Source organism: Antedon mediterranea, chromosome 1, assembly GCF_964355755.1.
Source record: "Antedon mediterranea chromosome 1, ecAntMedi1.1, whole genome shotgun sequence".
Taxonomy (NCBI): Eukaryota; Metazoa; Echinodermata; class Crinoidea; order Comatulida; family Antedonidae; genus Antedon; species Antedon mediterranea.
In genome coordinates, this window is record NC_092670.1 from 20,297,067 (window position 1) to 20,310,452 (window position 13,386).

Below are 13,386 nucleotides of genomic sequence, written 5' to 3' on the forward strand. Positions count from 1 at the left end.
ATCCAGGATCAAGAACTGGTAACGTAATATATTAACACGTTTTCTTTTTTAAATTTTTGCAGATCCGTGATGTCAAATAGAGGTCACACAATCGAATTCCGCCCTGAGATGTACGTCGGTACGTATCCACTTTTTAATACATTAACTACTGTAGAAACTACCAGAACTATATTATAGTTCTTTATATTTGAATAGATTTGCGACTGATTTAACAACGCAGTCGTCGTAGAGGTAACGGTACACCAAGGTATGTATAAAAACAGGGACAAAAAAAAGTATATTAACTATTAACAATTTGTGAACCGATGTCAGAGCAAACAATCGTAATCAGATAATATGCGACGGTATGTTATATTTTGAATAAAATAAAAATACACTAAAGTGTTGCGAAACTCGTTTTTTAAATTATTATTAGATTGGCGACTTATTGATCAACCGCCTTCGTAAGGTAACAACGGTCAATCAAGGTAGGACTTTGTAAAAGGTATTATTTTGTAAAAGTGTAGCGTATATAAGCCTACAGAAAAAAAGAAAAGAATAGGCCTATAGATATTAACAATTTTCAACTTTTACAGATTTGCTGATGAACCTGGATCGATATTCAACGTAAGGTAACAACAGTAAAATAATGTAAAGGTATGTATACACGCACTATTAAAACAATTTACTATTTGTATTTTGTCTTTATTTTTTCAGATTGGTGAACTTATGTCAACTGAAGTAATAACACCGTCATAAATTAATCGGCAAAGTACAGTGAGTATAGCGCGTTCAGATCCGCGCTTTTACGATTTTACAAACTCTTTAATTTAAAATACAGGTGATCCTTAGGGTATCAAGGTAAGTGCTGGTATTTATCTTTATAAATCTTCCATATCCCTCTTTGCATATCTCCTAAATCGGTCGCTCAAAATTAACCAGTAAATGCAATATCCTGGACCAATTCAAGTATTAAGTCCATAACATATTAAACAAAACGGTTTTTATTTATCTTTAGAGAGGATATCAACGTGTGTCAAAGCTACCACAATCTACCACGATGGCCGGTGATGTTTTTTTACTACATGACCACTACTGATGAGCCAAACCTAGGGGAGGAGGACGACAACGGCAATACATACAAGCTCTAATTTAGAACATTAAGGAATCTGGAGTTGTTGGACGAGGAGACTGGTATATGAACATGTATTATTTTGGGTTAATTTAGAAGGCCATCCTGCTTGTGTAAGTTAAAACGTTTGCTTGAATTTGTTTCAGTTCGTGCATGGTCAGCATCACAAGACAATTCGGAAGTGGACAACCAACCCAGAAGTGGACAACCCAGAAATGGAACGGTATTTGAGCAACGTAGAAGTGGACACAACGCAGAGAGCGTTCAGTGATGCAATTATGATAAATACTTTCATTATCATTTTCTGGTGGAATTGTCATCATATTCATTAATATATACCTTTCATTAATAACTTTCTCCTTCAATTTAATTTTGGTTATATTTTTGTGTAATGTTGGCTTTCATGTAATTGTATCTAACTCTCTTATTTACCGTCCTACTTTCCTGTTAGGCTTCCCCTTTCTTTGTAGTGGGTAGGCCAGGTATTGTAAGTATAGACAGTATGTAAGTAGGCCAGGTAGGTAATATATAGGGCCAGGTATGCAAGTATAGACAGTATGTAAGTATAGGCCAGGTATAAATATATGTGGATAGGTATGTAGGGTAGGATCGAGATCCGTTAGAAAAGGGGAGATATGATACCATTGCATGTGTTATTTACTCATTGCACTAAATATAATAATATGTTCACACCTAATATAAACATAATTATAATACTACGGTATTTTGCCATAATTGCATCACTAAAATGTGCGACTAAACATTTTTTGTATAAATACCTGTCATAAATATACATGTCATGATATAAACATGATGTGCACAATATTGTTTTGAATTCAAATGTTTCTGGATGTGATAAATGAAATTAACAATATATGAAAAATAATGTTGTCCGTGCCCTAATTTTTGTCAATGTTTCAATAGTCTTAGTGCAACTTAAAAAAATAATAAAGTGGGTAGGACGGGGAGGTGGCGTAATGTATCCAAGCAACAATTAGTTTAATAGCGCCCTCTTAAACTAAGTTCCATCACTAAGTTGAGCAACTTTAATTCTCACCTACAGTGTATTGCATTTACAGCATATTGGAATTTATTTAAGTTTTTATAGGCCTAAGTGGAATAATGGAAAAAGAAGCAAAAAAAAGGCTTAAATTTAAGGGATGTAAATCTAATAATGCAAAATGATACGCCCACTTTTGTAAAAATGAAATGCGCCCCCACATTTTGATCTTGGTAGGGAAAAAAGTGATGGCGGTGGTGATCGAAGACTGGTATAAGATTTAAGTTTACACTTGTCGGAAAGCTAGCCTGATGTAAACATCCATTAAGGCCCAAATGTGGGCAACTTACTTTCAAGATGCGAATGAGTGTAAAGAAGGCTGTACAATTGAGCGTAATTATAACGGCTCTATATATAACTACTGTACATTTCTTTTCTAAGCAGACGATCTTATCTTCGGATGCTAGGCCCGGTTTAGATCGTGGTGAACGCAGTTGGGACAAGACCAAAGAGACTCCGGGCCGTTCAACCGGGCGTAAAGATCGAGTTATTCAAAGTATTATGCAACTAGAGCGGAATAAGTCGATAGGCTATGGCAACCAGGAACGTGTAGGACTAAATATCGAACGTAATTTCATATCGGATTCAGCGTTTATTGATAATAAGAAAGATAGGATAGACTTTCAGAGAAATAAAGAATTAAGCCTTCAACAACCAAAAGATGAAGTGAAAACTGAGGTTAGAAACACGGTTTTACCTGTAAACTTGACATTGTTTGAGAGCAATACTAACTTTAGAAATACTCAATTGTCCGATATATTTATTGGTATGAAAACAACAGAGAGGTATCATCGTGAACGTCTTGACATTCTTCTGCAAACATGGGTCAAGCAAGCAAAAGAAGAGGTAAGTTACGTACTAATTTTTAAAAGTTTTTATGAGAAGAAACTAAAGAAATTAAAAAGTCTGGTGTATTCACCTCGTTATATCACCATTTTTATGATTCCTCTACACCCTTACCTACATTTTTAATTGGTAAAATGATAAATAAAAGGAAGGTCTTAAAAATCAATTCCTACAATATCATTCTTTTCATAAAATAATATAAATATTGTTGAATGGAATATGGTCAATAAATTGAATAATGAGCGGCAACACGTTTAAGTATGTTTATCTTCAAGTATCCATGCTGTTCTATTTTCCGTATATTAATTACCAACAAAAGCACGACCTGCTTAACGCCGGGACCACAACAATGACTCAATGAGACGGCACCGTGACAAGTGACTTGCTGAATCAAAACAATTTCCGGTTCTTAGGTTTATTTTTGTCGGATTTTGATATTGTGTCAACCATAAAGAAGTCTATTTTTTGTTTTTCTTTCTGCACTTTAAAAAAAAAATAATGCATTTTTAATATGAAGTGATTTTCCGCAAGTTAGGAGCAAATTCAGAAATGTATGTGTAAATCTCATCTTTGGTTTCAATTCTTGTTTAAATCTTGTTTAAATTTTCAATAACTCAATATTTTCATTTGTTTACAACTTTCAGTAGGGCAGTACATATAATAATTGCAGACTTATTTAATTATTACAGTAACACAGTATACAGTAAAGCTGTTGTTTCATTTTTTTTTAAATAAGACTAACAATAACTTAATATTTTCATTTTTTTTAAACTTTCACAGTAAGCCAGTACATACAGTAATTGCATACTTATTAAATTGTTGTATAGTATAAAGCTCTTAATTTTATTTATAAAGTGTAACTCTTTATTTCTGGGGAAGCATGCCAATTCACTACTGTAATTAATTTGTTATTCTGCAATATTGACTGCATTGTTTCATGTTTATTTTGAATACAGTAATTAATAATTATAATGCATCAGAAAAAATGAAACTATACTGTACATAGTAACAGTGTCCATAATCAACTGTTTACATACCAGTTTGTTTATGTAACTCCGTGTACAATTATATATTCCAAACAAACAATAAATTGTTATTTATTCTGAACATCTGTTATAATAGTTACAAGGTTTAATAACCTCCATGGTTTAATCATTGAGGAAGAATAAGGACCATTTCTAGTATTTTTCAAATTTCAGTAGTTTCAAATCAAACTCAACAAAATGTTGGCTGTAGTGTCAAAACATAATAATAGGATTGCCCCTTGTTCATTTGTCCCAATGATGGATGATTCTACTGTGTACATAAAGCTCTATCTACAGTACACTGTACAAAAATGGACATGATGTCATATCACTACTCTATTTAAGAATATCATTACCATATTTGGGCATATCAAACTAGTTTGATAGTGTAGACAGAGCTTAACTTTATGTACAATATTTACATTTTGAATGTAACAAACATATACTGTATATAAATGCACTACAGACAGGGTTCTAGGATGAAACATCCCACTTTAGACCAAATTCATATTCATTTTTTTGGGTATTTATCAAGTTTTTAAAGGTGTTTAACAATCCGTATTTTATTGATATTGACAATGTTGATATAATATATATAATAAATTACTAAATAAACGTAATTTTATATTCAATTTATTACTTCGAAAACCTTGTTTATTTTGTGCATTCGCCAAGCGGCCCACAGAGGCCGTATCTTGTCTACGTCGTTCACGTGACTAAAAAATTTTCATTTTCGACAATGTTTTAAAAATGTTTGCTTTATTGCATCTTTATCCCTAGTAGTACTACCCCATAGTCTCTCTGAAAATAAATTTTGGGGAAAAAAGCTTATTTTATGCTTATAAAATGCATATCAAAGCCGATAAAATTAAGTGTGCCGGATTGTCTCAGGGCCGAATAGTCCCAGGCCAAATCGTCTCAGGGCCGAATCGTCCTGTTACCTACAGACTGTGCTAATTTCAGGCCCTGTTCAGACCCATGGCGTTAGACCGTTTTAGCGTACGACGCTAAAAGAATGTGTGTCTGAACAGTTGGGGATTAGCGTACAACGCGTCGTACAACGGTTGTAGCGTTGTAGTGGAAAACGGTTGATAGTACCGTTTTAGCGTACGACGCTACTGTAAGTCAACGTTGTATCCAATCAGAACGTTTCCTGTTATGACGCGAAACAAGATTTGACCTAGGCTGACATCTTGTATCGTCAATGTGTGAGATGGATTTCAATAATAAAAAGGGCAGAATAAATAAGGCCTAACTACACTACAAATACAACTGTTACAAAGGCTACAAACTACTATCAACTGATTACCATTATATTTTCAAACAAATGACTAAATACATGCATCTTGTATTTAAACATAGGGACTACGATCCCATCCGCTTTTAGGCCTAGCTAGGCCTAGAGAGCCATTCACGCATTTCATTCAAGCTAAAAACTAGCGTGGGACATCAAGTCACTCATTCATACAAGGCAGACTAGACTGGACAAGTTTAATGCTGAAAACCCCCTAACTCCTAAAAAATTCAGTAAACAAACAAGAGAGCTGGGTCCCTTTTATTAGCAAGTTAAGGGTTATTAGCAACCGACTGGACTGGGTGGGAATATATATTTTTGACTGGACTGGATAGACTAATCACAATCAATTTTTTCTTCATCATTAGGAGGCCTGCTTTATTTTCGTAACACAAGAGCCTGGGGAAAATGTTTTTTACTACAAAATAAAAACAATAGAAACAGAAATTTGGCTTTACTATATTTTTCTTAAATAAATGCTGAGGTATGTTTTATTTACGGCAAATTTTGTCATAATTGTAGGGCTGAGATCTAGGCCTATCAGTGGAAATAATGATGAAAACACGTGGGTAAGAGCACATGAATATGCAACTAGAAACAACCTGAATGACGTACTTCCGTTGTAACGATAATCGTACGCTATGGGTCTGAACACCTCGTTTTTTTCTCTGCGGTTTGTAACGTGACCTTGCTAGTAACGTTGTACGCTAAAACGGTCTAACGCCATGGGTCTGAACAGGGCCTTAATTTGACTAGTGTACAGCACAGGGACCACATGTACAGTACTGCATGTACTGTATTTTGTATAAATGTATGTAACCAATTATTGATTTAATGAAGTCGTAATATTCAATCTACAGTAGTACAAATCATATATTTATTTTCCTTTGTTATACAGATACATGTATAAAATGTACTAACTAAACACAATACAGTATCCTCCAATATTAAACATACTGTACCATAGAGCTTAACAGCTATTGTAGGTCTGAGTAATTTCTCATTTCCTTTGGGTATTAATAAATGTTGAATAAAAACCTGTGATATATCATCTGTTACATGGATGATGTATTATATCTGTACTTTTTTTAGCAATTCATAACTGAGTGTAAAACTGGAAATCATTTTCAGAGCTTTTCAGCTTTGGTTTCTAGTCTGGTGGTACACAGTAGGGTACTACATTAAACCAGGCAGTTGTTATTATCAACTCCCTGATTAAACAAACACTGTTTAAAAGGAACCAGTGGCTAATTGCAGGATTCTGTTTTGAACGCTTTCCCTGCTCTTCATCCCTGTAACTACTGTCTCTTTTCTTATATATTGCTTACAGTACACATTGTGTTTTTTTTAAGAATACTAGATTTGGTTTTAAGGAAAAAACAAGCTTTTCATCAACGTTTTAACACACTGTAGCATCTATGTAAAATCTTTTAATTTTAACGTATCGTAATGATGTACTGTAGAAAATGACAACTGCCATTTAATCTTTGTTTATAAAACTTTGACATTGAGCCTTGCTGTGAGATATTCAAGAAGTAAAGTATTAATGCGTTTTGAGCAGGTGCATTACTTGAGGTATTTACCGAACTTCTCTAGAATAAGCAGAACAAATCCTCCCTGTAGGAAATGTGTTTTGTTGTACCAGAGTACATGTTTTCTTTAGTGCTGAAGTGTCAGTCTTTCCGGTCCCTATAGACATGTCAGCAATCTTTAAGCTGTGACAAATTTAAGAATTGCAAAATTTAGGGTTCAGTTTTGTGACATGTCATTATTATACAGTAGAGGCCCTGTTTTCTCTGGCAATAAATGTTAACTATGTTTTTATGTCCAGAAAAAAAAAATGTTCTTCCAGCACAAACAATACATGTTTATATCAGCCTCTTGTTTGGATTGAACAGTTCATCAATAATATACCTATGTATTATTTTCAGTTCTTCTACTGTAATAATACAGCACCTCCTTGGAGTCTATTGCTAATAATAATGTTCAGCGCTTAGAGGTTTCACAACATTAGGCGCTACTGTATATAAATCCAAGATATTATTATTATTAAAACGCAAATATTGTTCTTCACTTAATGTGTCTATAAAGCACTTTGATTGTTGGAAAGGCGCTATAAAAATGCTACAGTGGGTTTAAAAATAAATATATATACCAAGAAAAACCCACCCTAGGAAGCCTGTTTCTTATGCCGCCTCTAGTTCATTAGCGTCTTCCTAAGCAGATCAACAAGAGATTCATGGCAATTGCTTCCGTAGGCACGTGCACGCCAGATTAGGAACACTAAAAAGGAAGTGGACCCCAATAATGAAGACAAGGACATGCACAGTGTGGGAGTACAGATAACACATCTCAAACATGTAAACAATTTTATACTAGCTTACTACACTAATCAATTAACAAAAAACCTATACAAATGTTAAAGGGTGATATTGGCATTGACAGAGGTGCAATCGCTTTCTAGGAGCAGGTGCACCTACAGTATAACCAATGTTCTATCAAAATTAGATTCTGATTATTAAAGTTATATAAGGACTGCTTTTGTCTAGAATGAAAAAAAAATTGTATATTCACTTTTAAAAGTTAACTTAGAGGCCAATTTATCAAATAATTATTTTAGTTTTTAAACCATATTACCGGAGTCTGCATACAGAGAATAGGGGGAGCTAGAATATTATATTACAGTAATCACTGTCAAAGATATCAAAAAGTAGATCATAATTTTTTCATTTTAGTTGTCAAAATAAGCCCTAGCACAATCATGTATAATGTCTTTTTACTAAAGAAAATTTGTTTTTAAATTTTCTGTATATTTTTCAAATTATGTATGCTTTTCTTTTTCTGTATATATTTTATAACTTGTCTTTACTTTTTAAACCTTGTAACTGGACCATTTTGAAAAGCAGTACTACGTTACTGAAAATGCAATCCAGTTAAAAGAAAGAATACTGTAAATTAAAATAAACAGTTATAAAGAAGTGAATGAATGAAGAAGTATAAATACTGTAGATATATTATACAGTTAAAACACAGTGATATGAATGCAATGATATTTCTGATACCCAAGTGTATTATAAAAAACAATGATGCTTTCTGTACTGTTTTGATTGTTTAATTGATCAACTTGTAGTTAATTGAGTATCCACATGTTTTCCTTATGGATTCACACATTGATTTTTCCCGCTGGAGGTGTAGAGCTCTTTCATGTCCCTTTCATGTTTGTACTTTACATATACAAAATGCCAATTTTCAAGGTTAATTTACGGTAGCTATTAATAAATTTGTAATGGCATTCTAATTTCTATAGCACTTATTTTATTTCAATAAACATTTATTTTCTTAACATTTTACAAGATACAGTATGTCAGTAACTATAAACCCCTTCTTTGGAACATCCCTATTATTAAGGGAACAATTTGTTTGGTCCTGAAGGTTTTCCCTTAATATGAGATTCTACTGTGTAATAATTTATGGACAAAATTTAGATACTGTATATACAGTACTGTAGTAACTTTTATTTTTCAATACAATGTAATTTGGTATGACACGGACGTTGCAATGTACTATGGCAAGCAGTTCTATTTCCTGCACATATGTACCAAATAAATGATGATTATTCATCCAGTCTGTTTGTGCGTGAGAAGGCTTTGAAATCTGCTTCACACACAGTTAAATTGAATGTAAATTTAACGGAAGATCTCTGTTAAAGTTCTTAAAGAAAAAAAAGTTCTGTGATAATTCGTGAGAAAGTAAAGCGTTTTAAAGGGAAACAGTCCTAATGTAATTGGGAAATTTTAAAGGATTTTTTTTTCTTCCAAAAGTGGTCAATGAAATTCACATTGTCAAATTCCAAAACATTGGGAGACCTGTATTAGAATACTGTATACAGTTACTGTAGTAAACAGCACAAAATGAGTTTCACAGACATTTTTTATTATGTTGATAGTTATGTATAATTAGAGATTTCAAGATCAATCATCAGTTACACTTTACCTTGGTTATACTGTACATACTTTACTGTATACAGTACATACAGTATTGATAAATTGTATTTCTTTGTCAAAAAATCGAGAAAAAAAAGCTAAAATTATCATACAAAAACGAACCCGGTTTTAAGGAAGCCCAAAAGCAGCCAACAATAATAAACTATCCCTGACGCAAAACTACAATTAAAATAATAAACCAACTACAAAATGAAGCAACGTAAAGAAAAACAATATAATATCCAGAGGTACAGTACTTTAATTAATCAAATCAATTAACTGTATAAATTAATATTAGAAGGGCACTGTCTATTTTGTTTACCTGGATAAACCAACAATAGCCTTTCTTCTCGAAGAGCAAAAACTCAAAGTAGATATTTTTAATAAAAGAGCACTATTTACTGTATTTTGAAAGATTTGATATTTTTTATTTTAAATGAGCACACCTCAGTGTCTTCATTCTGCAAGGCAAATTCTACTAGAGAAAAAAAGATATGGTATCAAAATTTTCTTAAATTAAATTTATTTCCAAAATTTAATATAATATTTAATAAAATATTTTGAGTAAAGATGAACAATAATCCAATTTGCAGCTGTAATGCAGGTGTTTCTTGCATCTTTGTCCACCTGAGGTCACCAGTTGACCGCCGAGACAGGACACAACTGATTTCCAATCAAGATAAGATTATCAAGAAGGTTATTAATAGTCTGCATGTTTGCTTCCCAATTTTTTTTTTATAATAAATGCAAGGCAAAAGTTTAATGTTAACTTTACTATTCTGTAAATTTTACCATTAAAAATCATGACATGACAAACAAATTTACTCGTTGTAAACAGTACACAACTGTATGTCAACGTCTGCTGTAATTATCGTGTTAAAAACTCAATCAATATTAATTTTTATGTTTGTATAATGTTTTATGCCCCTTCAGAACACATAAAAAGCTGTTTTATACAATCTGTTTCTTTTTTGGTAGGGTGTTTACATTAAGTGGCGCCTAGAATATTTTCAATTACATCAATTTATCAAAAGCTTTCTCGCTCATATTTCACTGCAACACAAAATATAATTCATTCATCCCCATGTCTACTAATAAAAACAGTTTGTGTACTTTTTAACAGGTACCATGTATTGTTAACCATACAGAACTGCAACAAAGAAATGAAATTGGCCAGACCTCCGCCACTTTCATTAACCATTAAAAAGTGTATGTGATTATACTGTTTCTTTGTTAAAACATACTTAATAACAGATATTTATAACCAGAGTGGTAATCATGCCAAAGTTGTATTGAAAGTTATATTGTTGAGAGCATTGACAATTCGTTCAACTTGATAGTTCTTTACAAATCCGATGGCATTTCAGTTTAAATTTTTTGGTTTTCTCAGCTGATTATACTTGCGCTTTAGGACGGCCCTGAGCCGAACATTTATAAACATACAAGGGGCCTTGCAATGGACCCGATCCCTAAAGTACTGTAAAAGGGCGCGTTTATACAACACGCTATTACACGCATATTCAACACGCCTACGAGAAGAGATTCTGTGTAATGAGATTTTAATTGCAAAAAAGGCTACTTGGCTGAATCCTAAAATTTTGTGGATTCCCGGTTGCTGTTGGCGTGTTGGAAGTGTCCTCAGGGTATTGTTTTGACCTCTCGTTAAATAAAAGTATGTGCTGTGAAAATGTTGACCAAATCTAGTAAATAATTGTGATTTTTTTGCATATTTTAACCTATTTAGCACTTAACATTAACGCTAATCAAATGTTGGCATAATTAGGCAAAATGTAGCATAGTTTTATCGTAATTCTAAAACATTTTTTTTCTAATTTCAAAAGCAGATTTAAAAAATCAATAATTGAATAAACTAAATTTTAAACGAAATCATCCTTTATTAAAATCCTTAATATAAACTCATATTAATTCATAATGCATGCAAGTATATATAAAACTTAGGATTATGAACTACGGTATAACACGGTATTACGATTTCATGTATAACTGCAAGGTTTTTGTGGGGTTGACCTCGGGCCGTGCAACACGCTAAAAATTAAAGACGTGTCCAAATTTAGGGTGTTGTATAAACACAGCCTAAGTGTAGGCCTACAGTCAGTATACAGTACAGGGTCTACACAGTATGTTAATGATTGAGTACAGTATGTTGTACAGTTACCTTACCGTTTTAATGTAATTTTATGTGTACAGTACCCAAAATCAGAATATTAATGTTACTTCAAGTTGATTCCTTCCTTAAATAAATCATGCTGCTATAGTTAATTATAATTGAAAAAGTGCAGGCCTAAACAAAACATTGACTGCAACCGAAAGTACAGTAGGTTGTTAGTTTTAATACGGTTCACTTTCTCTAACCTAATTTCACATTATAATTAACCTTTTGACTTCTGAATGATTTTCTTGAAATTGTTATCCTTAAAAAAAAATAACAATACCTCAACATTGTACGATAGTAAGGTAATAAGCAAGGATTAGTTTGAGTACAGTCTCTACCTTGTGTAGTAATTCAGGTACAAGTTGTAAATTTGGGATTAGTGGCTTGTGGGGTATGAAGCTTAAATTGGCTTTGGAAAGAGTAACACTTCCTGTTTGCGTACACCACCTAGATAATGAGGCTCAAAACACTTGACTCATTGAGTACAGTTGATGATTATTATTCTGTAGATTAATCATGATTTATGATAAAACTTTGATCTTCGAAAATGTCCAGCTGAGATTAAACTTTTTAATTCTAATAAGCTAACATCAAGGGGCATCCTGGCTCTTGTTAAACTCGGAATTTAGCTTTAAAACCTTAAACAATTAAACCATTTTTTCCAGCACATTAAACCATCCTAGTTTTGAATTCCATAAGGGCTTTACTATTATTATTATAGTAAGCTATATGATAATACAGTAGTTTAAAAGTTTAGTTGCTTTTTACACACCTCAGAATGAACGCAATTCTGATTGAAAATTGTTTAATTCTTTCATGGTTTTTTTTGGGGTTTTTTTTTGAGAAAAAAGTGGACAAATTCCCAAAATTTGAGTGAAACTTTTTTAATGTTCTCTTATGTATCCTAACTTAACTAACTTTCTATTGGTCTAACTAGGTCAGGTTTTTTCTGTAACTGTAGCTTTTTTAAGAATTCCATAAGGGCTTTACTATTATTATTATAGTAAGCTATATGATAATACAGTAGTTTAAAAGTTTAGTTGCTTTTTACACACCTCAGAATGAACGCAATTTTGATTGAAAATTGTTTAATTCTTTCATGGTTTTTTTTGGGGTTTTTTTTGAGAAAAAAGTGGACAAATTCCCAAAATTTGAGTGAAACTTTTTTAATTTTATCTTATGTATCCTAACTTAACTAACTTTCTATTGGTCTAACTAGGTCAGGTTTTTTCTGTAACTGTAGCTTTTTTAAGCCTTTTAATTAGTCCTTTTAGATGTGAAGTACTTTTAGGTAAAAGCAATATATAAATCCGTATTATTATAAACTACCCTTCACATATCAGGTTTCTATATTTTCACTCAAGTGAAGCTAACAATATTTTTACATCAAATGTGTGTTATACAAAGGTAAATACGAAAGGTGAGAGGTGTCATTAACTGACTTTTATAAGAATACCATTACCATGTTTGAAAAACCACTTGAAATCAGATTATCCCTCTAGGCTATGCATTTTTTTCCTCAGTTGTACCATGGAGTATTACTCCATGGTTGTACAAACTATATTTTGTTATAAAAGCACTAAGTTTTGTACCTAGATACAGGGGGTATACAATGTCAGTAAATATAGGAAAATTTCCTGATTTACTGCATAGTAGAGATATTTTGAATTTCAATTTTACATACGGTAGTTATTTAATTAGTACAAGTACACAGTATAAAAGATACCTACGGTATATAGACAAAAATTAAGGATACCATTTAGTATGAAAGGCTCAGGCCTACTGTAAGCCCAAAAAATACCCGAGAGCAAATCCAAAATAGTTGCATTTGGAATCTCTCATCTCCATGTCTTAACAAAAAAAAACAATATTACTACTATTATTAATATTAAAT

The 13,386-nt window shown here is 32.4% G+C and overlaps 1 protein-coding gene across 1 annotated transcript in view; it reads left to right on the plus strand.

Annotated features, from left to right (window-relative positions):
* The first annotated feature begins 2,272 nt into the window (after window positions 1-2,272).
* The window catches only part of LOC140061280 (beta-1,3-N-acetylglucosaminyltransferase radical fringe-like), a 29,945-nt gene continuing 18,831 nt past the window's right edge, over window positions 2,273-13,386 (plus strand). The window contains exon 1 of the mRNA XM_072107791.1: window positions 2,273-3,017. Coding sequence (XP_071963892.1) covers window positions 2,469-3,017 — 549 coding nt within the window. The 5' untranslated portion in view covers window positions 2,273-2,468. The remainder of the gene's footprint in view (window positions 3,018-13,386) is intronic.